The sequence below is a fragment of the Saccostrea echinata genome, unplaced genomic scaffold, assembly GCF_033153115.1.
Source record: "Saccostrea echinata isolate AGI-Se365-2 ecotype Australia unplaced genomic scaffold, CSIRO_AGI_Sech_v1 ptg000001l, whole genome shotgun sequence".
Classification (NCBI taxonomy): domain Eukaryota; kingdom Metazoa; phylum Mollusca; class Bivalvia; order Ostreida; family Ostreidae; genus Saccostrea; species Saccostrea echinata.
The window spans coordinates 49,085,877-49,112,827 of record NW_026889750.1 but is presented as its reverse complement, the minus strand read 5'-3'; the positions used below and the strand labels follow the sequence as shown (position 1 = coordinate 49,112,827).

The 26,951-nt window shown below is 33.4% G+C and overlaps 3 protein-coding genes and 1 non-coding gene across 4 annotated transcripts; 2 read left to right on the top strand and 2 right to left on the bottom strand.

The window, feature by feature from the left end:
- Positions 1-8,861: 8,861 nt before the first annotated feature.
- On the bottom strand, positions 8,862-12,292 carry LOC133180375 (uncharacterized). The gene is made up of 4 exons (XM_061314920.1): positions 12,119-12,292; positions 10,643-10,856; positions 10,222-10,386; positions 8,862-9,770 (listed from the first exon to the last, which is right to left on the bottom strand). The coding sequence occupies exons 1-4, from the start codon at positions 12,251-12,253 to the stop codon at positions 9,616-9,618; spliced, it is 669 nt and encodes a 222-aa protein (XP_061170904.1). The 5' UTR covers positions 12,254-12,292; the 3' UTR covers positions 8,862-9,615.
- A 5,381-nt stretch (positions 12,293-17,673) lies between these two features.
- Positions 17,674-20,140, bottom strand: LOC133180365 (flavin reductase (NADPH)-like). Its single transcript, XM_061314911.1, has 4 exons — positions 19,978-20,140; positions 19,529-19,736; positions 18,896-19,060; positions 17,674-18,385 (listed from the first exon to the last, which is right to left on the bottom strand). Exons 1-4 carry the CDS (start codon positions 20,110-20,112, stop codon positions 18,231-18,233), a joined length of 663 nt encoding a protein of 220 aa, XP_061170895.1. The 5' UTR covers positions 20,113-20,140; the 3' UTR covers positions 17,674-18,230.
- A 2,465-nt stretch (positions 20,141-22,605) lies between these two features.
- LOC133193587 (mitochondrial import inner membrane translocase subunit TIM14-like) lies at positions 22,606-26,645 on the top strand. Its single transcript, XM_061329551.1, has 6 exons — positions 22,606-22,709; positions 24,105-24,156; positions 24,518-24,594; positions 25,006-25,082; positions 25,511-25,581; positions 26,410-26,645. The coding sequence occupies exons 1-6, from the start codon at positions 22,707-22,709 to the stop codon at positions 26,478-26,480; spliced, it is 351 nt and encodes a 116-aa protein (XP_061185535.1). The 5' UTR covers positions 22,606-22,706; the 3' UTR covers positions 26,481-26,645.
- Trnas-gga (transfer RNA serine (anticodon GGA)) lies at positions 23,454-23,526 on the top strand. The gene has a single exon. It is a non-coding gene; the product is annotated as a tRNA-Ser (tRNA).
- Positions 26,646-26,951: the final 306 nt, after the last annotated feature.

The following is a 26,951-nucleotide window of genomic DNA, read 5'->3' as shown; positions in this document are numbered from 1 at the left end:
TTTATTCTTATTGGATGATTTATAATTCTAACATATTTGTTGCACTCCTGACCAAAAGCATTGAGGCCTTTAAAGTAGAATTGTGAAGTGAAAATTACATAAGAACTTGTTCTGTTGTTTCAGTGAAGTTGAGGAGGAATTACTTGAATTTTATGACAATGTTTTAGTGTGTTTATTTTTAACGTTCATTAAAAAAATCACAAAAAAGATAAAAACACATCTGAATTGATAAAATTGAAAAAGGAAGGATTTTAATAATAAAACTGTCAATAATTTAGTATTAAATTATACAAAAAGATCATTATTAATTAATAAATTATACTTCTAAGCATGAATAGAAGTCTTTTCGTCACACAACTTGAATCTTTAAAAAAATGTGTTGCACTCCTGACCATAGAAATACGGATCTGAAGCACAGACAGATCCTGTAATTGATAAATCTATTTGGTAAAAATGTTCTTTGTGTCTTTATTTTCCAAAATAAAAATCAGAAAATCATATAATGATAATAGTTTTTTCATGCTTGGGAGCAAACATCAAATGTTGCACTCCTGACATTTTTGGTATGCACAAATACTTGACTCTCATTAATGCTGCTTGTGATTTATATAACATTTTTAAGTTTTAAAATGTATATCAGTTATTGTTTTACACTTCGAAAATTCTTTTTTGTCTTAATTTTCTATCAGAATTTTACAATTGATGTTTTTTGGCAACACTACATTTTTTCTGTTGCACTCCTGGCATGGTATAACATTTTTTTAAACATCAGCCATGACCACAACCTGATTAAACAGAAGTTATGACAGTCCACATTTAAAGCTCAATACTTTGAATATTATCAGGAAAGTCTTTATTTTCAACATGAAGCATTATTTTTTATTACACAGATCTCCAAAAAATATTGAAATTTCAAAATGTCACAAAAAGGTGTTGCACTCCTGACAATTTTAGCATCATTTTTGGGCATAACTTTTTTGTTAATTGAGATATCAACGAGATATTTGGCAGGTATTTAGACACATCTAAAGACATATTCTAAGACATAGAAATCTATTTTCATTGCCTGTATTTTTAGTGTGGGTAGATAAATATGCGTTTGGTCATTTTTTTTAATTCACCCATGTACTTCTTACAAAAACTTCCTAGCTTTAAATTCTAATCACATTTTTTATGCTGTCAACCATGGTGAAACATTTTTCAGTATAACTAGTAATAGTAATCCAACTCAATACATTTACCTAAGTACATATACTTTAACATCCTAGTTGTCCTATAAAATACAATCATCCAGGTATCAATAAAAAATCATAATATTTCTTATGCCTCTCTGTCTCATATAATTCTAAATCTTGCAATTAATGAAGTTTAAGCCTAAATCAAAATATTGTTTGTTTTGCCCTTAGCTGACATAGCCAGGAAAATTTCCCTACTCAAAATATTTTATTCCTTTTTTTCATTCATTTTTCTTTCAATCATTTTATGTCTATATATTGGGGTAGATTTTCATAAAAACTCTTATGAGTTCATTCAGAAGCTTTGATTTAAGGAGGAGAAGGACCTTGGGCTGAAAAAATACCTGTCATTCAATTTTTTTCATATTTTGTATATTTCTTATTAAGTATGTCCCACATATCATAAAGCAGTTATATCATTAGGTTTCTTACCTTATTTTGGAGATATTGATTGACAAATACTATGCCCTACAGTATCTAAGTGGAGTTTTAATTCTCCATGTTTCCGGACTCATCACTCTGTCCATAATGGGATTTTTTAAGCATATATAAAAAAATATTAAAGTGGACATGTATCTTTTAAAATAATACAGAGTATAAATAGATTGAAAATTCGAAAAAGCAAGTTTTGTCTATCACACTGCATCTGGATATGGAAAATTACGCACTTTTTAAGACAACTTAAACAATAAAAAACGTAATTTACAAAAAATTCTATCATTCAATACTTTTTTATTTACGTTGAAATGCAAATCCTTCAAATTATTGATGAACTGTAAAAATTTCGAATGATGAAGCTGACCTCAATATTTCACAGGACATCGTTAAAGAGGACATAAGCATGACAAAAAACGTGTCATGTTACATTTCTCGAGTACGGGAAAAACCAACTGTGACGTCACACGTAAGCTAAATAAGCGAAATAAGATATACCTACATAAGATTTCCGTCATCAGCCATGCAAAAATAATTTTTGTGTTCCCCGTTTCTCGAAATATTTCATCATATACCGATTATGACCTGTTTTTACATAATAATACCGCCCTGTGTTCACCGAGTATGATCTTGCTGTAATAACAGATCGTGTATGACGTCACCGACTTGTTGGACGCGCAGTTAAGGAAACAGAGGAGTGGATCAATCTTTTTCATAATTTGTTAATGTTTACCAGAATGTTGAAACTTTTTAGTTTTTTTTTTAAATAAGATGGTAATTAAAGTTAAAACATTGTCAAAAATTTATACAAGAACTGACGCTTTACACGTTTTGCACTTATATAAACGGAGACTATGACGTAGTTTAACAGAATCATGTGACCATGTGTCCTTCTCCTCCTTAATGTTTCTTAAAGGTGTCATAGGTGGTGAAAAATCAAATCTCAACTGGGACTCAAACCTAGGGCCTCTGGCGTACCATGCCAGTGCTCTAACCACTGAGCTATTGAGACCCGATATATTGACTGACTTTCACACACCTGTAAACCCAATGACATATTCCCCCTCTTTGTAGAAATTCATCCCCGAATTTTATAAGTTAAGGAAATGCTGTAAGGCATGTCATAGGTAATAGTAGCCTGTAGGTATTTTTATGTTGGGCGCCAAATGTCACAGTTGGTGAAAAATCAAGTCTAAAACCCAGGGCCTCTGGTCTACCATGCCAGCACTCAAACCACTGAGCTATTGAGACCCAATATATGACAGACTGTCACACACCTGTGAACCCAATGACATAGGCATAAAGTGCTGGTGACTGAGACTTAACAAACCAAAATTAAATTTTGTACACTTCACATCTTAATGGGAAATACACAGTTAAAGGCTGCAGTTTTTATGATTGTTTTAGTAAATTATAGTGAAGATGTATCAGAAATTTAAGATGAAAAATTAAAATGTATTTCCTTCCTACCAATCTATTGTAAACCTGGGTTGGAAAAGGGCAAACAAACATTTTTTTTTTATTTTGGCCTTTTCTCCTAGGAAAAACAGAATTTGCTAAAAATGTTTATCATATTTATTGATTTACTGTTGATCTTGAGTTAACAGAACTTCAAAGATTGCAGGAAGTATATCAAACTGCAGAAGAAACTCTCCTAAGGCTAACACTATAGAATACTTGTCCAGTCATCAAATAAACTGTAATTTCAAGTTTCAGAGCATATCCAAACCAACGAAAGAGGACATATAATACCACTGGTATAACATCTCTAAAATACACTGTCTCTGTTATATTTGCTAAGATGACTCTAACTATATAAAAATAATTCAAGCTATAAGGATCTGCCACAACTCACAAGTATAAATATAGTAAATAAATATGCCTCTGAAACAGTAAGAAAGATAATTCATGATTGATAAAATTACCAAAATTATCTACCAGTATATATCAGCAAACTCAAATGCAAAATATTTTGTTTCCAATATTCTCATCTAGTTGAAGCATATTTGATTCTTTTAGATACTTTTTAAACACCACATTGCATGTATACATGTAACACTCAGGGTTGTCCTTAAGACCCAGGGGAATTTCCCCACCAATAATGATGTAATCCCCCTGCTACTTCTGTATTCCCCCTCATTCCCCTGTTAAGGAAGGAACCCTAGACCCCCTCCTATTTTTTAAATGTCCCCTGATATTTTAATTCATAGGAACAACCCTGAACACTATAGGTAAAACATTCAACCTTACAGAACATAAACTACCTTTTATACCAACAACAAAACAATCAAAGCAAGGATATTGAATATTTACAAAGCTATTTCATTCCAATTTCACATATCATCATAATAATTCATACACATGCAGTCAGAGTATGATGTCTGAAAGTCTTTGTTTTTTTTTAGGCAGACTATATATTTGAACATTATCAAAAAAGCAGTGCTAAAGAATATACCTTTTCAACCAGCAATTGACATAATGACATACTTACGAACTTATTTTCAGACTTACTAGCTTATTAGTATATAGCCATTTGTAAATATCACTGGGGGCCCTAATTTCTTCATGGTCCCAGAGTCATGCCCCTTTTATTTTCCTTGAGTATCTCACTAGATTGTGCGTCCCTAGCTACTGCACCGAACATAGTTAGAAAAATTTATTTGGATTGCTTTTTTCATATTTAGAGCTGCTGATGATGATAAGGTCAAAACAGGTAAAAAATATAGTCTGAAACAAAAAATTTCACCTCACTTAGTATAAATCCACTACTACCGCATACATTTGAAAAGAGAGTATAAAATATTTTTTTCTTACAACCTATCTCAAGTGTATTGGTGCTACCTTGTGCATTGTTTACATTATGTTAACCCTTCCACCAACAGAAGTCACATATCCGATTTGGAATTTTTGGCCTTTATAATATTATCTCTGCTGAGGTCATGACCCTAGGACCTGTTATTCAAAATGGTGCCGGGTAAACATCGGCACTTTGAATGAGAGTAAACAATCAATAAAGGCATGATTTTTCTAAACTATCAGTTCAATCGAAAGAAAAAGTATTTATAACTAAGGTCTGCATGAGTATGACTTAAGAAATGCATACATGTGATATGTACCGGCTGTACGCAAAATGTACAGTTTTTCGAGCCCATTCATCGTGTACCGGCGGGACACCAAAATTCACGGAATATGAAAATTTGTACAGTATTTTGAATTTCTCGCTAAATGCCGCCATTTTCCTCTCATTCTCGCTCGCGAGACACTGGAAAACGTCACCTGTGTTGACACTTGACCTTCTGATAATTGTGTAGTGTACACAAACCATCGCGTGCGAAGGTGTGAACTGCCAATTGGGATAATTATCTTGCTATAAATTCGTATCAAATACCCCTTTAGGTAGCTTTATTTTTTAAGAGGTACTTAATTACTGTTAAATGTTTCATATACGTAACTTGATTGAAAAAAATTAAGCCAACTTCTAAAGTTGATATACGTGAATCTGACCCAGATCTTCGTAGGTATAAAATATACGATGTTTATTACAATGATTACGATGGAATTTCATCAGAATTTAAGCGATATTTTATACCATTTTTTGTACCGTTTTTTGATAGGCAGTGTACAGTTTTTTCACCCAAATTCCAGTTTTTTTATGGCTCCTGTACAGTTTTGTGGTCTTTGACTTATCACATGTATGGAAATGAAACAAGTGTTTCAAATATTTTTACAAAATGGATACAATGAAATTAGGGTACGAGTCATGGACCTCCAAGGATAATTAAAACAACTGGGAAAAATCTTCCTCCTCTGTGCATGAAAGCTGCCTTCCCCCCCCCTACATTCAGCCTCATATTTTTCTGCTCGCTGACTGAATACAATCAACTGAACGTTCACCTACTTTCTCTACTCCTATAATTCATATTGTTATCCCGCATTAACCATATCAAACTTTCTTTAATTTTTTTTTAATCTGAAGTATGTACTCGCTATTTTCATTCCCCTGTGATTCTAAAAAATTCTGTCAAGTGTCACGGACTTCAATCACCATCATACACTTGGTGCAATATAAAAAGTACACATTACTTGATTCGTATATATCATAATTAAGTAATAAGAAATCACCAGTGAGGATCCATTATTGTGCAAGAGATCCAGAGGCAACTTTCTCTTTCGTCTTTATTTTCTTTGCAGCCAAAATGGCGGAAGCAGATGTAGTAATGACGTCAACCCGGAAGTGAAAGGACACATGAAGAGACCCAGGGACTGTGTCAAAAGTCTTTGTATCACACATCACAAAACCAAAAATAAATAATTTGTTTGTGCAATTAATTAAAACATCCAAAGTCCCGTGCATATCATTTAACAATAATGCTTTATTTATGTTTATTTATGTATCATTTCCTTATGGAATAGTTGGACATTTGTATAAAAAACTATCTGATTTATTCCTCCTTATTTATGTCTTTCTCCTATCAATCATGCGACTCTTTCTCTCTTGTGTGTATGTATACTGTATTACACGTATACGACTATATATAAGTGTTTACAATGTACTTTCTTTTTGACCCGCGAAGGCCCTTAATTGGTAAATAAACAACTGAATTGAATTATTTTGTTTTTACTCCGTCTAATTTTTATTATGATTAAAAAAATAGAAAGAAAGAAAAAAAAAGCGGAGAGGAATGAGTTTGACAAAAAATTATTATGAATAAACTGTCTTCCGTTACTAATGCTAAACAGAAATGTTCAGCATTTTATATACATTTTGTTAAGTCTGACTTAATAAAGAAAAAAATCAATATTATACGGCCTTATTCATGAATTATATTTTTGCATCATAGTATAAAACTTCTGTCTTCATTTATGAGTATATTTCATAGATCTAAAAATTTCCTTGCTTGAACCCAAGTTTATTGGTTCTTCATTTGCCTATTGCACAAAATTTAGACTTTTAAAAAAAATCAGTAATATTTAGACAATACAAGAATATAGAAGAATATATAGACAAGTAGTACAGAAAATATAAATGCATATAATAACACAGACATTAAGTTTATAACACAATAATTTAATTTTGCTTGTAAGGAGTCATTTGATTGGATAAAAAAATTAGTTTATATCGTATAACCTGTGTTGCCTACGTCACAATGACTTACGTCAAAAACGTAGTAATCCGCTTGACGTTACATTTAAAATATGTACAATTTGAGGGCAATTTTGAAGGAGAAATTGTCTTATTTTCTATAATTGATTAAGGAAAATCAAATTATAAGGAATGAATATAATAGCTACGCAAGTTATACTGGTATAACCTGGGCTGGAACAGTTTACACTTTTTTATATGAACCGCAATAAACGGTTAATAACTAGTGATTTACAAGGACATCACTTCTGTTCTATCTGCCAATACTTTCTTAATTTAATAAGTGTACCAACATCCTTACAACAACCCTTCTATACACACTTCTTTATCACGCGTTGTATATGTTGCAAGGCAAAAACTTGGCAAGAATTTTTTCAGCATCATACAGTATTGGGCACCCCAGCAGAAAATGTATAATTCCACTCTCAATGGATGTTTACACAACCTTAATTATACCTTCTTCAATAAGAAGACAGAGTTTTTCTGAAATGGTAATCCAAACATGATAAAATAATACTCAAAGAAAAAACTGCTTTTTGAACAAAACATAAAATGCACATTTAGGTGAATCAGTAATCTACTCACCCCAGGTTTGGTAAGCACAATCTCTCAACCTTTCTCTAAATATTCGAAGGAAAACATCAGCATGACCTGGGCCACGTATATATATAACCACACTTCGCAAAAAATACACATCGAAAAAGAATAAATTTGACACAAGTCGCCCAATCAATTTAAACGTTCACTATCTGCATTTATATGGCATAATATTTCAAAGCAGTGGCGAGGAATCATGTCTCCAAGGTTCAATTCTTACGACTGGCTTAGACATATTCTTATCTCCCATATTCACCTCTTACCATAATATTGGTTGCTTTTCTACTTACACCTAATACCCATTTCCAAAAATCATTGTGGACTGCTTCGATTTCTTCCTTGACCTCCAGACCCTATATTTCGGCTTCCATCTGCTAATTATTATATAGAGAGATGAAATATGGAGATAACGAACAGTAATCAAGCTCAAAAATCCATTGAAACAATACAAATTTGGAGCAGAGCAAACGCAAACCTCTAAACACATCAGAGATGGGATCAGGTTCCATGGAGGAGTTAGCATCCCCGGTCACACCGCCGTCATTTCCATAATCAAAAATCCGTAGACAATTCAGTTTGTAAATAATGGCCTAACAATTAACAAGATATGACTAATCATTAAAACTGGTATTTTATTTAAAAAAATTGTGATCGAAATAGTTTTACGCTTCATCGGTGATATTTTCATGATTAGCATTCCAAGTTGCGCCTGTGATAGAAATGTTACCAATTTAATAGTAATGTCCCTCTTAAATGCATTTTTATTTCTAAATGCAATTTTGAAAGGAGTAGAAGAAAACCGTTTTATAGCAGTTCATATTTACATATATCTGTATCATGTGCATATGCATTTTACAGATATTCCTTATACCATTGACGCACCCTGGTACGGATACCATTGACGCAACCTGCATGGTACAGATTGTATATTCCTTATAACATTGATGCACCTTGGTACCTTAGTACCAAGGTGCATCTTATAACATCTCATATCATTGATGGACCTTGGTACAGATACCATTGACGCATTCTGGTACAGATACCATTGACTCACCCTGGTACAGATTGTATATTCCCTATAACATTGATGCACCTTGGTACCTTAGTACCAAGGTGGCACGCATCTTATAACATCTCATATCATTGATGGACCTTGGTACCTTGACGGATGGTCAAAGAGTATACATTGAATATTGACCTTTAATTTAACTCTATTAGTCAAAACAATTCCATGTTTTATCTAATCAACTGTAATATTCATTATAATAAACATGTAGATGAAAAAATGTTCCAGTTTTTTAACATTAAAATAATGAAATGTGAATTATTTAAAAATACTGCAAATCTAGAACTAAAGGTGTATACGGTGAGATCAATTTTGGCAAAAATATTTCACAATGAAAGCATTCCTTTATATTCTGGCAAAGAAAAAAACAGAATCGAGAAAAGAAAAAAAATATAAAAATACTGAACGAATATGTTAATAATTTACTACAAATTTTGATAATTCCATTCACAATAGTTTACCATCTATTATACGTCACAGTGAAATACCGCTAAAAATGTAAGCCTTTATGTTTTTAAACATACATTATGTGTGATGAATAGATACATGTAATAATTTATCTGCGATAATACTATTTTTAATAAAACTGCAGTTCCTTAATATTCAGTACATAAAGACGTTTTTAAAAAGTGTCATCCCTTTCTGTATTCAAAAACGTCAGAGAAAAGCGCCATCCCTTTCTGTGTTCTATATAGTCTTTGAAAAGCGCCATTCCTTGCGTATTCATAATTAAGTGTCATACTTCATCATACTTTATCACGTATGTACACTGTATATGAAAACTGTCATCCCTCCTTGTATTCAATGGTGTCTGTGAAAAGTGTCTCTGGCGCCCACGAAAGCATAACCACTGCGTATCTATACCATATTCTGCGTCCATGTGCATTTACCATGGTAATCTCTTTACATTACTAGTATTTACACTGTGTACCAATCAACTCATTAACATTCAGATTTGTCAAAGTTCAAACACTTTTTTGCTGTTAATCTTAACAATGAAGTTAATAATACATACATGCATAAATATTACATACAAAATTATGCATGGAAATGAAAATAAGACAATAAACAAACATATTCAAGCCCACATGGAAGCTAATCTTGGCACTCCTTGAAGCTTTGGGTATGGACAACTCTGGTCACTTTTTCTTGTCATAGCCAATAGCGACACAAACTTTGTATACTGAGGAGTCGTTGACAATATCTAGGAGGAACTTCGCCACATCTCGCCGGGAGATCCACCCTTCGCTGTTTTCCAGGAATTGACGACCATTTTCTGCTTTAATAGGTTTCTCTGCCAACAAAGAAAAATGTATATACACTGAATTTAATTCAACAACTCGGAGACAGAAACATTGTGAAAGGGGTATATGTATGATGTATTTTAATGAGTATGAGAAACATTTTACTGTTTTCCTGCTGCTAGAGAACATTCAAAACACGTTAAATCAGGATGACAAACATTGTGTTTACGTCACACAGGGACAGAGTTCGATATACATGTATATTATAGTCTCAAAACTCAGATAATAATGTGAGAAACTTAATTATGTATATCATTATTTCTATAATGCCAGTACATGGAAACACAGTCAGCGTTTACCCTTTCGTCCTATTGACAGTACAGATACATATGTAGGACATTATATGAGAAAGACGATTCTGTATGTACAGATAGATATTAATGTGAGATATACCCGGTATATAAATATGAGACAGAAGATTGTTTTATTTTTCACCAGTACCTGTACTAGTTCCGTTAGTGAGCCCTGGAGCTCTGACTGTAGTGAAGTCGATATCTTGGCATTCCTGATTTAGATAGTCCTCCATTTCTCCAATATTTTCCAGTACTTTCCCAATAAACAACGGTCGTAGAATCCATTTCATAAGAAAAGGTTCGCCCTCTGTCACTGTGAAGAGAATTCATAGATTATGACACAAATTATGGATGGAAATTATGATATCTCTTGTCAGACAACACTCATTTAACCAGGGTAAAGTTGCCTTTCCCTAACAAAGTTACACCCGGGTTGGAGATAAGGTGGTCCCCAACCCTCTTCCGCATTAAATAAACCCTAGCTTTACATCCCTGTCGATACAAATCTTGGTAACTGAGGACTATAAAAACAAACTGATTTTTATGTTAGTCCTATGTATTTATAATACCTGCGCTACCCCAGGATGACATGGCTATTAGACGCTTCACTCCCGATTTCCTCATCGCCCCCACTATACTCCTGATAGAGTCCGTGTAGAGGGTACATTTGTTCCTCCCGAACAAAGAGCCCCCACCGGACCCTCCTAAACACGATACAACAGCATCAGATCCCTCGAAATGTGGGGCCAATTCACCCCCTTTAAAGATGTCCACTTTACATACCTGAGGAAAAAAGTATTGGATCATCAGTGTTAGTGTTTAATGATTTCTCCACTTAATTCAATCTGTAGCGGGGAACATCATGCGCCCCGTCCAATGAATTAAAGAAATTCTTAATAAAAGCTATGTAATTATACTCTGTATCTGCTGCAGATGGTGCCTATGTCTCTCAACTAATTCGGTACGTAAGAGCATGTTCTGAGAACAATCAGGTTTTCTTAATCGAGACAAGCTACTGGCAAATAAGTTGATGTTACAGAGTTTTCATCAATTTCGTTAAAAATTCAGCATTTCGCAGATTCTATGCACCGTAATGATGACATTGATTGCAAATACATGTAAAACATATCTTTGGGTCGTGTTTTGGCTGACATGTTGTACTAATTTTGACCACAGATTAGTACTAGTATTAGCTTTTCAATAAAGAGGGCTTACGGCGGATGTGACTGGTCTGCAGGGGATGCTTACTTCTCCTAGGCACCTGATTCCACCTCTGTTTTTGTCCTTTTCACGTTTTCCTATTGTTTACCGGATTCATGAGAATAATGACAGTTCGTTATCTTCATTTTTTTTTTTCATTTCAATAATTTGTCTGGCTTTCTCCACTCAACAGAAAGGAATGCATATTTTATACGGCATTTTTCTTATGTCGACGAAAGCTAAGTCTGTAATGTACATTATTACATTAATTCATAGATGAAGTGCGTGCATACGCTATTAAAGATTCTGGGCTAGAAAAAGGTAATAGCTTTGATAAATAAATATATTATAGGAATTTGATCAACTTTGATGTTGCTTATGGTTTATTTCTCAGTCTTTCTCCGATGCCGCTTCCTCCTGTTGTCGGTTAGAAGTCAATCTGAAGGGTTCTCAAACAAGTACAGTAGTATTTAATCTTAAAGAGATAATAAAACTATCATCCATATTGTATTTAATTCAGTAATTTTAAGTATATTTTTTACAAACATATTTTCCAAGGTCGTTTTCATATCTTGTTTACCATTTAAAAAGCAATGAGAAACTCAGTTTGTGATCGTGTTTATATATAGTGGGAGGACTATGCGGATACTTAACCGTATATATAGAAACTTCTTATTTAATAGGGTAGTTTTATAACAATTTAATACATGTACATCAAAAATACAATTCATTTATATATAGAATACATAATTTTTGAAGATGGGATTTATGACAATAAGAATCCACCCAAGCCTCGTTTAAAAGTTTTAACTTAGGAATTTATCAATTATGCAACCTAATTTTACCTGTAGTTTATCGTCCTTCACATTCAATTTATCTGGGTTCCTCACCAGGGCCACGACGTTGTATCCTCTCCCCAAGGCCTCTAACACTGTCTGTACCCCCGATGGACCAGTAGCGCCCAGCACAGAGATTTTCATCTTTTTACTGCTTATCTAAATATTATGTTTTCCCTCGAAAACGCATTGTAAAACGATCCTAATCTTTACGCTCTAGATAAAATGACGTCTACGGGGGTACGACAGGACAATAAATGTCACTTTACATTAATTAATTTTTTTTAAAATCTTAATCTGGTTTCGTATTTAATGCTAGACACTTCCACATATGATACTCTGTCCATTCTTCTTTGGATAATACTTCTAATGGCGGGTACAATAATGCAACGCTTTTAATTTGTTTTTTATTCTTGAGTTTTCATACATCATCCTTGATTGATAACTTCTTTTCTATGCAGATCTCTGTAAGTTTATTAACATTGTACTTTCATATACATGCCAAACTTTTTTCAGAACAAAAAGAAAAGAAGACAAATGGTAATTTGCTTTGTTATTTAACAAGACCAAACTGACAGCTAGAAAAATAATTTATGATGTCGTCTACAGATGTACATGTAAATCAAATGTAGATTCTAAAAAAAAAAATCCAAAGAACTTTTAAAAAATCTAAAATCTAAATTTTTTTTCAAAAACCAGTAGCATCATATGACTTTTCTACTTTTTTAAAAAATACAACCATTCCTAACGATAAATTAAAGAGCAGGTTTTTGACATCATAGACAACTGCTTCCTCAATGAAAATGGAACCCGTAAATTTTCATATCTTGTGATTGGTCATCTACAAAAAAAAATTGTTAAGAATCATTTTGATTTTACATACATGTACATGTATATAAAGTTGTTATTAAAAAGATGCTGGAGTTCCTCAATAACAATGTCTATGTAGTCATTAGAGACCAGATCTTCTAACACTCTGTTGGAAATCCGATGGGCACTAATTGTCCTACTTTCATAGCCGACCTGTTTTTATATTCCCATGAAGCAGAATTTATTTTTCTACACTGACGAGAAGAAGAAAACTTTTGCTGTGCACTTCAACTCAATATTTAGATATGATGTAATCCAGAGAACTCGAAATAAAAGACACTGCAGAGTCTGCCAAATCTGTTTCATATTTGGATGTTTGACTGACTTTAGACGACAATGGCCAACTCATAACTAAACTGTATTACTTCAGTTTTTCCTTCATCAACTTTCCACATTTATGTAGTAATATTCCAACATTACCTGCATATGTTAATATGTATGCATATCCCAACTGATTTCATACGCAAGGAAATGCTCTGAGTACGATCAATTTTCAAACCGAGGCAAGCTACTGAAAAATAAGTTGATGTCACAACGAATTCAACAACCCCGTTTAAAATAAGCTTTTTCGCAAATTCTACGGTCGTTATAATGACCTTGTTTGTAAATACAAACCATCGTTAGTCTTATTTTGTCTGATATGTTTCATACAAAATATTAGATCATTGTTTTTACATTAAATTTGATTACGAAATCCTCCTAGGCCCCTGATCTCTAGTGTTTCCAGGAGACAGTGTTTTTGCTCTGATCCCCTGTTCCCGTTTCGGTTTGTTTACTGGACTTATGACACTGATCACTATTCATTATCTTTACTGTTACATTTTAAAATTGCATCCTTCTGAAATTTTAGCCCAGAATTTGCATTGTACTGCAATGATATTTAACAGTGAAATATGGAGATAACAAACAGTATTCAAGCTCAAAGTCTATATAAACTATACAAATCGGGAGCAGAGCAAACACGGATTTCCAAAAACATCAGAGGTGGGATCGGGTGCCATGGAGGAGTGAGCATCCCCTGCCGACCGGTCACACTCGCCGTGGGCTCCTTGTCATGATCGGAAACCCCCTCCCCCCGGAAAATCCGTTGATAATTTAGTGTATAAATAATGGCCTAAGAATTTGTTTGAAAAACGTCAGTCAGCATTTGACTCAACGACAGGCTGTATTTGCTGACAAGGTCATTGTATCGACCAAAAACTTGCGAAATGATGACTTCAGACGAGACCGTTGATGCCCTTGTTTCATCAACTTGTTTGTCAATAGCTTGTCTAATTCTGGAAATTGTTCATACGTAGAACATGCTCTAATTGTGTATCGAATCAGAGAGACATAAACCTCATATGCAGGTGATAAGGGTATATTGCTACATAAGTAAGGAAAGTTGACGATTGAAAAGTTGAAGTCATCACCTTTATCATAAATCTTTGTTGTAAGGTTACCATTAATTAACGTCTTTTTCGAGTAAAATATCCTCTGTGGTATCTTTTATTTCAAGCTCGCTGGGATATATCGAATCGACATATGAATGGAAGTAACTATTAACTATTGTCAATTGATAATACATCGTCGATATATCGAAATGTCGAGTTAAAGGCCACAGCAAGTGTTTTCTTCTTCTCATGTAGACGTTTTTGAATAAATTCTGCTTCATATGAATCATTCTTCAAACCTAAATGCAATAGCACATAAAGATAGACACGCCATATAATATAAAACAATGTAAGATGTAAACATTAAACATAAGAACAAGGATGAATTTTGCTAAAATTTATTCCTCGGTCCCCAACACCTGGTAAAATCTGGATTACTTGATTATTATTTCTGAGAGTGTCTTGTCTTAGAAATTTACTTCTTGAATGTCAGTATACTAGAATAAAGGTCAAAAGAATCTGGGGGGATAAGACGAGCCATGTGCTCATGCCCATTTTTTCGGCTATGCAAGAACATTTATTGGAAAAAAGCTCTCAATTGTTCGAATTTACTTAAGCATTTTAATGTTTACCGTAGTTTTCAAAATGATATTTATATTCTAAACAAGCTAAACAGTTGACTTTCATTTACTGTCACAAATGTCTAACATGGGTAAGGACTTCTATTAATTAATCTGCATATTGAGTGTTTACACTTATTGTGGAGATATTATAAAAATGTTAACATCGTATATAATGATAATGGTGATCTAGAAGCGCTTTTATTTAAAATAAATAAAACGGGAATAAAAGTATTCAAATATCTATTATAATTTTTATCCGGCAATTTAAATAATTTACTGTAAATAAGTTCATTACTAAATGTATATATTTTATTTCCAGTGAAAAATATGTTATTCCTATAGACATTTTTTATGAAGTAAAACAAAATTAAAACCAAAAAAATCAACAACAAAAAAAAATCAAAAAATCAGATTATGACTGGAACACTTTCCTCAATAAACGTCCCTTTTAAGAGCTCCTCGCTAACCACTAGACCACGGAGTCACACTAACATGACTATTTAAATAGCATACAGTTCTCTATATTTAGCAAGCGTTTTTGGACTTAGAATTTTTTAAGACCACGGTGAAAATTTAAGTAAGTTAACTTAATTTTTTATGTAGAGTGGGTCTTCATACCAAATTTTTGCAAGTGTAAAAAGCAACATCTTTCCATTGCCTTTCATTAATCGTTCTCAAAAAAATGGTACGATGACCCACTCTATTTAAAAAATGTAGTTATATCATCCATTTTATGTCAGTTTCTATGAAAATTGAGCGTGATGCCATTTTATTGTGTTAATCAGAATCACTTTCGCTGTTACAGTATTCAGGTTTTGTCAAATTTATATGCAACTGGTAATAAGCATTACATTAATTCAACAAAAAGGGAAATTTTTGTAAAATGAATTTATTGATTTTTTATCGATCGTTATGTAGGCATATGGCTCGGCTTATCCCCCCAGTTTCTTTACCGCTAAAATTCTAAAATAAATTTTCGGCATTTTTCATTGCATAAATTGAAGAAAAATGAGTTTAAAATTTTGTTCAATTTTCAAGTTCTGTGTCATTAAAATGCTATTTACATGTAATGTTATAGGAGTAAATGTAAATGGTGCTAGCCTATATCCAGATTCCTGCCTAAATATACCAGTATATATATGATGAAATCAAAAATAACACTATATTTACCCATGTAACAACCCTTAATGCTAAATAGAGCCTTTCATCGTTACCTTAACTTATAATAAATATAAAATTTACAATTTTAAGAGAATCACTAAGGACATTGTGAATGCATTATTTTGGACTCGTGTCGCATTCCATTCCTCATTAACCTCATTCAGTATGATTATATATCAAATGACAGCTCAAATCCAATAATTTTTATACAGAAGTGGGATACCTTGGTGCATGTACATATTTGTTAATATTTTATTGGTAAATGGTTTATTCACTCAACAATGATATATACAACGTCGTGTTAATGAGTATAATTTTATGCAAAATGAAATAAATATTGAAAAATCAAAGAAAAGTATAAATGGTATGTGTCTATAGTTTGTACCTATTCCTTTCTTTCTACTGGGACACAGGGCTTAATGATATAGAAAGTATAGTATCCTCACTGTCGCAATCTGACTGAGCTTTTTATGAAGTAAGACATTTACAAAGTTTTTGCGCCTCCCATTTTCTTTTTTAAAACGAAGTGTTGCAGAGTAAATTTGATAAAATGAATACTTTCAAATAAGATACAACGGTATGTCACAGATTGAAGAAAAGGGCATTGTGGTTTATCATTCTAGAAGTATTTTTAAACCTTTCAAAATTGTAGGTAACTTTATAGGGTTCAATCCCTTTAAAGACTTGCCACTACAGTTGAGATGGTATGAATAAAGTCCATCAGTACATCACTTGAAATCTGTATGATTTTATTCGTTATCCTCTAGAATTACTCAAGTATAAAACACAGTGGTTGCTTGTGAACTAAATACAGTCAAATAGGGATGGGTATCGCCAAAAATTTTCGTATCGCGATATATTTAGATTTTCCCCTAAAAGATCATACATGTATTTATTTACATAATACAAAGCATGTTTGGGTGCTAGGATGCCGTTCTTTTACAGTTTTCAACATTTTTTTTACACTTCCTGTAATTGTATTTTAAAATTTTGAACAAATTAATAATTTCTGGAATTTATAATTATGTACCTAAATACCGGTATTTTAATCTCCGTATCATGATACGTATCACGCAATTAAAAATCATGATATACCGGTATATTGATAAGATCGCGAATCCCTACAGTCAAACCTCGTTATCTTGAATTTCACGGGACCAAGAAAATATTTCGAGATATCTAAGGATTCGAGATATTCAGGGTAAAATACTCAAGAAATACGCGCTTGGGACTTCAAAATCATTTTGACATATCCATGGTATTCGAGATATCCGTGTTTGAGAACCGAAGTTCAACTGTATACAAGTAATATATGAGTAAATTTGGTTTTGATACATAATAATAATTAAAAAACAAGGTTGCAATTCCAGTATACCCCTCGCCCCTATCACTTCGTTTCAGGTGTGTTCAGAAAACAAATCCACAAGGAAAAAAAATACAAGATTCTGATGACACAGACCTATCTGCATATCTGTCATATTACCCCACTTTTGTGATGTGTCTTTTGAAAGTGAAGAGAGTATAATTAACCAATAGCTATATTAATTAAATATACATGTATTTTATTCATAAAAAATTCAATCTTCAAATAAAAAGTTAACAATAACAAATTGCATAATTTATGAAAGCCTTAGAAATGAATTACAATATGTATACATGTATAAAAGAGTTCAATAGGTTGACAAACACTCTTAAAACCTCTTGAACAAAGATCGTGGTGCAAATTTAAACCATCAAGGTTTATTTTTCCTTTTATAGTCCTCTATTTAAAAAAAAAAAACACCCTTTCCCAATTTAATTCGAGAAAGGTGTCTATTTGGGAGGGGAATATTTAATCTTACACAATTTTTATCCTCAAAACAATTTTTTGTATTTGTTTACTATAAATGTGTCATCATATTAAGCTACATGTATGACCTTTATGTAACCTTGGACATAAACCAGAAGCATTATTCATATAATTAGGTCGGATGTAAGCATATCTTATCCAATAATAGATGCACTCAAGTTTTTGTATACGAATGACATGTATAAGGCACAGGGGATTAAGGCAATAACCTCTATACAATGGCCAGTGAATGAAAAATGCTATGGTCACTTTTTCTTGTCATAGCCAATAGCGACACAAGCTTTGTATACTGAAGTGTCGTTGACAATATCTAGGAGGTACTTGGCCACATCTCGCCGTGATATCTGTGTTTCACTGTTTTCCAGAAACTGGCGCCCGTTTTCGGCTCGAACGGTTTGCCCTGCAAATAATTAGAACGCTATTATTCATCAGGTTTATTCATGTATGATCACCATGGGCGGATCCAGGAATTTTCTAAGAGGGAGAGAATGTGCATGTCCCCCTCAAATAAAATCCACACATAAAATCCCTCTTTATTTCTTTGGGGAAAGGACCTTTTAACACTGCTTCATATAAAAGATCCCTTTTACCAACTTTATTACAAGGGGTCCTCATTTAATTTCTGAAGAGGTGGGACCCAAGGTCATTTTTTCAGTTACTTTACTAAATAAATATGTTCATTTAATAACCCTGAAAATCCGGGGTGGGGTGGGGGGTCGTGAAATAATGGGTGCAATCAATTTGCAGAATTGTAATTTACATAACGGCTTATTATTAAAATATTAAAACAAATTACTACATGATAAGCTGCGACTACCGCGACTACTATACTGTACCACTGTTGACTTTATTTCCCATAAATTATTTAGTTTTAATATGAAATGTCATTATCTTTCGATCCTGACCTTACCTGTACTGGGTTGGTTTGTGAGCCCAGGTGGTCTAACAGAGGTGAAGTTGATATCTTGACATTCTTTGTTCAGGTAATCCTCCATTTCTCCAAGATTCGTCAGTAAGTTTCCGATAAACAGGGGTCGAAGGATCCATTTTATGATAAACGGTTCGCCCTCTGTCACTGCGGAAAAAAAAGGACCGAAGTTCGGAAAATGCACAAATCTGATTTTATAGTCAGAAAGTTTTCAAATATTTTTCCTTAGTGTACTTTTTTTCAAATTAGAAGGCTGTTCATTTTCTCATGAACTACCATGGATGAGCATGAATATCTCCATTGTTACGTCATAATACCGTACTTGATGTCAAAACTATAATGCAAACTGTTTTGCTTTAAAAATGACAGTTGAATGGCATAATTTGTGGTAACTCATCAGAAAATAATGTAAATATAAGAAATGAATTTAATTTTAGAAGATTCATGAGGTACATGAACTACGACGCTTAACGCCGGCATATTTATCATGAAGCGCTAACGCGCTTCATGAAATATGCCGGCGTGAAGCGTCGTAGTTCATGTACTCATGAATCTTCAAAAATTAAATTCATTTCTTAAATATATCGTCAAGTTTCCTCAACAAGTTCACTATACCTGCGCTACCCCAGGCAGACATTGCTATCAGACGCTTGACTCCGGACTGTCTCATTGCCCCGACTATACTCTTGACCGAGTCCGTGTAGAGAGTACATTTTGTCCACCCAAACAAAGAGGCAGAGCCTCCCAGACAAGACACGACAGCATCCGAGCCCTTAATGTGGGGAGCCAATTCATCCTCCTTAAATATATCCACCTTACATACCTATACAGAGAAATGTGTCAGATTAATAATGCGCCAGAGAGAGAGAGAGAGAGAGAGAGAGAACCTTTAATTGCTATTGCCAGTACGCTTCGAAAATTTTGCAAAAGTTTACGTGCTTAAATCTTAATTATGTCGTGGTTCCAATCCTATTTGACTGAGTCGTATTATATTTCTCTCTCTCACACTCACACACATGTATACACACTCAAACCTCTATTAAGTAATCGTTGATTAATTTTACCTGTAGTTTATCGTCCTTCACAGCCAGTTTGTCTGGGTTCCTCACCAGAGCCACAACACTGTATCCTCTCTCCAAAGCCTCTAACACTGTCTGTACCCCCGATGGACCGGTAGCACCCAGCACAGAGATTTTCATCGTTCACGTACGACCAATATTATATATTTTCTATCAGGTGAATCAAATCTATGGGGGAAAGGCAGGGACAATATTAGTCAATTGCAATTGCAACACCTTGAATGAATTTTACAGTGGGGGATTGGAGGGTTGGGCAAATATTACCTGATTACAGTATCAGATAATAGATAAGATAATTTTATTTTCCAATTTTGGGCCCAGAAGGCATACAAGCTCTTTACAATGAAAAGATAGAGAGTTCTGGATGAAAGGTTGCATATATACACACAGATAAACACCCACCCACCCACCCATATATATATATATATATATATATATATATATATATATATATATATATATATATATATATATATATATATATATATATATATATATATATATATATATATATATATATACATAAGATATAATCCATACAAGTAACTTAAGGTTATCAGTAACAGTATCATCTGCAACAGGGTTTTTTTTAAAGCATATAATAGCGACATGCCTGACGTCAGAATATCAGCTTTCAGGGCTGGTATTGATCTGCAGGATATTGATCTATAGGGCTGATATGGATCTGCAGTGCTGATATTGATCTGCAGGGCTGATATATCTATAGGGCTGATATGGATCTGCAGGGCTGATATTGATCTGCAGGATATGGATCTATAGGGCTGATATGGATCTGCAGGGCTGATATTGATCTGCAGGGCTGATATATCTATAGGGCTAATATGGATCTGCAGGATATTGATCTGCAGGGCTGATATTGATCTGCAGGGCTGATATTGATCTGCAGGGCTGATATATCTATAGGGCTGATATGGATCTGCAGGGCTGATATTGATCTGCAGGGCTGATATATCTATAGGGTTGATATGGATCTGCGGGGCTGATACGGATTTTTATCACATACTTAGTAATAAATACAAGGTTTTTAATATTTGCATATGCGATATGTCTGACTTCACAGTAGCTGTATCAGCTTCCAGGGTTGATACGGATCCTACAGGGCTGATATCGAGCTGCAGGGCTGATACGGGGATTGTATCACACCCCTTGCGGATTAGACATTTGAAAAACAGTTCTTGTGATAATACACATATTTTTTTTCGTTCGTATTCTCTGAAAAAAATGTTTTGATTTTAAAATACTGTTATTTGATTTAATAATTTAGTCGATGATTATTTTATTTTATATATTAATTCATGTAATTAATTCATAACAGAAAGCATAATGAAAACAGTTTTCAAGGGAGAATATCACATTGTTATCTGTGCTGGTAAAAAATGCATCTATTACCAATCTAAGAGATTCCTCTTTAGAATGTTTGTTTAGGAAAAAACGCACTGATTAATTATGGAAATTCTATAAAATTATTTATAAAGAGATAGAAATATTACAATATGCAACAGTTAAAAATAGCGGGTGCAAATGTCATGTCAAAAGTTATTAATAATTATCATCATTATTTTTATCAACAGAAGACAGAAGTCAATGTTTGCGGCATAACATTGGTTCAGATTGAAATGTCTATACAGTGGTCTCCTGCGCTCAAACTTCTGTCAATATAACTAATTTCATGGGAAGTTTAATTAATCTTCCCAAGAAAATCATTGTAATTGTCCGATAGTTGTCTCTCTTATCAGAGGGTTATTCCACCTTAGCAAGTTTTAAATGATCAAACTATGACTTCCACATTATTATTACGGGTGCTCGGATCATAGGACCCGCTTCTTCCAACGGATTCGAATATGTAACGAAGATCTTCCATCCCCCCTTTCCATTGTGCTCAGTGAGAAAAATCCATATTCTGATAGCTTACAATAAATTCAGATAGCTTACAATAAAGATTTCATTGGGTCTATCAACGGGACGTAGCTTACAACGACTCAGGCACGTAGCATCGGGGAGGGGGGGGGGCACTTTTTTCCCAAACGTAACCATTTACTATTGAAAACTTTCATTGAAGTGGCAGTTGCTCTCCATTTTGTTGCAGTGTAGTCAAATCAGTATGTATTAATTAATAGTGGAAAAAGTTGGACACCCCCACCCCCTTCAAAGAAAGAGGATTTTTTATGTTTCGGACATTTTTTTTTGGGGGGGGGGGTATTCTTATCAAAGATTTTTTTTAAATTTTTGTCTGGCTGTCCCCCTTTCAAATATGATATTACGTGCTTTATTCCGTACCTTAATGAATCGTTGATAATTTTTCAAGATGTTCTTTATTTAAAATCATAGTACGATCAGATGATCCTAGGATCCCAGGAAATGAAAAAGAAAGCTTTTAAAAAACCTTGGATTCAGAATTCATAGAAGGTTTTTCTCTAAGGCTAAGAGTGCTAGTGATTTAATTACCATCTTTCATTTTTCAGCATATTTTGTGCATTTTGTAAATTTGATTTGTGTGCGTATTAATTTTCCTTTTTGTACAGTGTTTTATGTCCCGAAATGACCCTCTTACTTATATTATTATACTCGGGATCGGCATTCATATGACATTGATTTCGTAAGAAAACAACGCAATGTGGTTGTGATTGAACTATATTTCGGCGTAAAAGCTCTTATACAATGAACAGAAAAGGATAATCATTAAATGAGAAAAAATGGTAAGATAATTTCTGCACATAGTGGTGTTGATTATTCGTATTTCTTTATTAAACTATTGAAATCGAAAACGTGAAGCTTAACTCGAATGTCCTCAGACTGTATATTGCTTTTCTTCGTGTTACTATAATTGATAATTAACTTATTAAATGTCTGTCCTTTCCCCATCTTTATTTACAGTTAGTTAGTCATTTATTTGAGCACGATCGTTAACAACTGGTTAAGTTGTGGATTTACCGATGATGTTGTGGGTTCAAGGAAAAAATCTTTCTTTTAAAATATTCTTTGTTGAACTGTTTAATTCTTATAATATATATCTAAGGAGAACAAGGCAATTTGCATCAAATTTAGGCTTATTTAGCTCACCTCAACAAAATACTGATGAGCATATGCTATATCCTCAGGGTCAGCATCCTGGTAAAAGTTTTTAGGAACAAGTCCATTCCCTAACTATCAGCCCTTCCTAGACCAAACAATTTTCTGAATGAGTGACCAGGTTTAAGTTACTTGCTGCTGGCAAAAGTTGTTCAATAGATGTCTCAGTTCTTTTATTTAAAGCGACTGTGACTGAGACTGTGAGCATTAATTCAATCCTGATTTATAAATTGGCAACTTGTTACTCTTCACGACCGCTACAGTTAGTCGATTTGATTTATTTAATTAGTCAAAGTGGAAATTTTAACAGCCAGGCATCAATACAAAAATTTGTAAATATGTGTGGCGGTCAGACGGGTTCGATCGCCGGTGGCCAGATAGCTCAGTTGGTAGAGCACCTGACTGGAGATTCAGGGGGCCCGGGTTCGAATCCCGGTCTGGTCCGCTGCATTTTTCTCCTCTCCCGTTACATTTGGTGCCGTGCCATGCCCTGGAAGTGACAGGTGAAAGACCTGCCAGGGAAGAGCCTGGGTTGGAGTCTTTGGGGGGCCAAAGACCTTTAAGGAGGGAGGAATGTGGCGGTCAGACGGGTTCGATCGCCGGTGGCCAGATAGCTCAGTTGGTAGAGCACCTGATTGGAGATTCAGGGGGCCCGGGTTCGAATCCCGGTCTGGTCCGTTGCATTTTTCTCCTCTCCCGTTACATATGTTTACCCACTGTGAAATGTATGCATCTTTTGCATTCAGGCACACAGTTATTTTAAACACTGCTTATATAGAAAACATGTCAGAATGAACTTTATAATCTTTGATTACTCATACTGAATTTAGTTAGAGGACTTTTTAGCTATAACTTAGAATTTCTTAGTGTTGTTCATCCTTCATTGGAAATAAGACATGTAGGTTCATTTAGTTCATTTGCATATTATGATATTATTTTCATTTTTTTTAATGTTCTTTTTCTTGGTGGGTGGGAGGGGTGGTATATTTTCAATTCATGTATTTGTATGTTATTACTTTCAGAGTTCAGCAGTTATTTTAGCTGGGCTTGGTATGGCTGTGGTGGGATTTGGTGGTAAGCATATACATTTGTTTGTCACTTGGAAGATATACAAACTCAGATTTTATTTACAGTCAATCCTTGTTATCTCAAACTTGATGGGACCGAGAAAAAAAAAATCTGAGGATTCGAGATATCAAGAGTAAAATACTTAAAGAATAAGTAGTCGAAACTTCCAAATCACTTTGACGTGTCCATGGTATTCAAGATATCAGTGTTTGAGATACCAAAGTTCAACTGTATTTTAAAATTGGCTCTTGAATTATTTTATCGATGGTAATTTTTTAAATGACAAAACCCAAGAATTTTTATCATTAAATATTCTTTTTCATATTTTTTCTATGAAATTCAGTGGAAGAACATATCTTTTCAACAGGTAGATACCTAGCCAAACATGCTCCTGCCTTTGGTGCCACTGTGAAAAAATCCATGGATGCTAGCCTCAACTCAGGGGTAAGTGTGATAGTCCCCCTCCCACCTTAATAATGATGTCTGTGTTCATAAAATACAAAATGAAACTACTGGAAACATAATTTTTTCATAATTCTGTTGAATCACAATTTCTATTCAATCTGTGGGTAAGAAAATTATGCAGATTTTTTTGGATTGTTATTGCATGTCCTTAATGCATTTTAAGTACACTGTGACAAATTTCAAAAGAAAAATTGTGACTGCGTACATAGTGTATATTAATCCCACTCAGAAAAATATATGTTTACAGTATTACTTTCTAACAAATGTTTGATATCGATTTATTTTTTACTGTTTGGATATTGTAAACATTTTGCACCTGTAGAAAACAATAAATTTCAAAAATCTTATTACTAGTATCAAATTACAGAATGTTTTCATCATAAATTCCAGGCTTTCAGTAAATACTACAAAGGTGGATTTGAGGCCAAAATGTCAAAAAGGGAGGCAGGTCTCATACTTGGAGTAAGGTAATGTGGCATCTCCTGTTTTTACCATTCATAAATATTTTGAATTATCAACCTCTCTCTCTTTCTCAAAAATAAACACTACAATGAAAAGAGTATGTTCACTTTATATATGTATATGTGTGTATTATAACATTGTGTATTTCTTATAAAAAAAAAAATTAAAAATAAAAAAATTGAATTATTTCGTCAGTTATTAGTTTAACTGTTTAATGTGTTTTCAAAATGGTCTGAAAATTACGTTTTTTTTAAAAATTAACATTATTTTGCAAATTTTAATAAATTTGGGTTGATTAAATGTCATCAAAGTAACCTGAGTTTTGTGACTTTTAGAAGGTACATGTATTTCCAAAGACTCTTGTTGTAAAAAGATTAGGGCATGCATGTGATATAGTAATTGTTTTGTATGAAGTATTTAATTTTTTGTGCAGCCCTTCTGCCAACAAGGCCAGAATTAAGGAGGCCCACAAAAGGATAATGATCTTGAATCATCCTGATAAAGGTTGGTATATGGTAATACCTTTATATAGTGTATGTTAGTTTTCATATACAAAGTGTTTAAAATTTTTTTAAAAATTCCATAAAATGGACAACCTAAAAATTAAGACCACCATTGTGAAATGGAAAAAAAGAGCTACTGTTTAAAGGTATTATGAAATAAGAAGTACATGTAATATAAAACTCTCTAAAAATCAAAAGTGGAAAGACCTAATAAAAGTATTAATCTGCTTCCTTGCCCTTGGGCTACTAATATGTTTTGCCTTGAGAATAAAAACATTTTTTGATAGATAGAAAACATTGATTGATTGCTAGTAAATATTTTTTCCTGGTTTAGAGAGGTTAGAAGCAAGCATTTATATGTTAGACAATTCTTACGAAAAAACAAAGAAAAAGAAATATTTTGTTTAAAAGCCTGAGGTATCCTTTAGGTATAAATGATCATTGTAAAGTAGAATCTTCTTTTTTCTGATTTTCTAGACTTTTAGACAACTACTTCATGTTATCTGATTAATAAAGATGAAAAATCTTGTGATCTTTTACCCACATATTTTGGTAGATTTAGGTTATTCCGATGTTGAAATATTGATGATGACTGTGGAATCAACAGATGTTGTAGTAATGCTCTCTGCCCTGTGTTATGTAAATTTTACTGATGTTAGGCACTCATTTTGGAGCACACCATGCAAATTATTCTGGTGCTATGCTAGAATTATAATTATGTACAATAATAATGATTACAAATATAACAGTTACTGCATATTTCAAAATCATTGATATACTCTTTCAAGGGGAATAACTCTGTATCATCTATGATTCCATTTTTTTTCAGGAGGTTCTCCTTATTTAGCAGCAAAGATTAACGAAGCCAAGGACATGTTAGATGGCCATACAAAGAAATAAATCAGGATCTTTTAATCTTTACATGAAGTGGTCTTGAAGAGACCTTATTTAAACATATTGAACTATACACAAGTTGATGTTTTAAAGATTTTGAATGAATGTATTGAAAATGTGTGAATGATATTTCTTGTGACATTGTTACATGGTAATAAACTTTTTAACATATACATATGTCAGTTTAATATATAACTTGATGAAATCTTATACAAATATCTTATTCTTTCAAGTTTTTTTCCCAGGAAATTTTATATCGGTCTTGATCAAAGATTTATCAGAAGCAGTGTCAGACCATTTTTACATAACACATTAACCAAGCTGACATAGGGTCATGCCGCCCTTCTCCAAGAAATGTATACCTTACCAGAAAAAATGCAATAGATAATGAAATTATTCTAATTTTGAGCAACATTATGGACCCTCGACACTGTACACAAGTGAAAAATGTTTCTGGACATAGAGGAAAATATATAA

Coding starts and splice junctions, on each gene's coding strand:
- LOC133180375 (XM_061314920.1), bottom strand. CDS start 12,253: ATGAAAATCTCTGTGCTGGGCGCTACTGGTCCATCGGGGGTACAGACA. Junction 10,387..10,642: donor GTCATCCTGGGGTAGCGCAG/GTATTATAAATA, acceptor TTCTCTTCACAG/TGACAGAGGGCGAACCTTTT. Junction 9,771..10,221: donor CACTAACGGAACTAGTACAG/GTACTGGTGAAA, acceptor CTTTGTTGGCAG/AGAAACCTATTAAAGCAGAA.
- LOC133180365 (XM_061314911.1), bottom strand. CDS start 20,112: ATGAAAATCTCTGTGCTGGGTGCTACCGGTCCATCGGGGGTACAGACA. Junction 19,061..19,528: donor GTCTGCCTGGGGTAGCGCAG/GTATAGTGAACT, acceptor TTTTTTCCGCAG/TGACAGAGGGCGAACCGTTT. Junction 18,386..18,895: donor CACAAACCAACCCAGTACAG/GTAAGGTCAGGA, acceptor AATTATTTGCAG/GGCAAACCGTTCGAGCCGAA.
- LOC133193587 (XM_061329551.1), top strand. Junction 24,595..25,005: donor ATGCTAGCCTCAACTCAGGG/GTAAGTGTGATA, acceptor CATAAATTCCAG/GCTTTCAGTAAATACTACAA. Junction 25,083..25,510: donor GGTCTCATACTTGGAGTAAG/GTAATGTGGCAT, acceptor TTTTTTGTGCAG/CCCTTCTGCCAACAAGGCCA.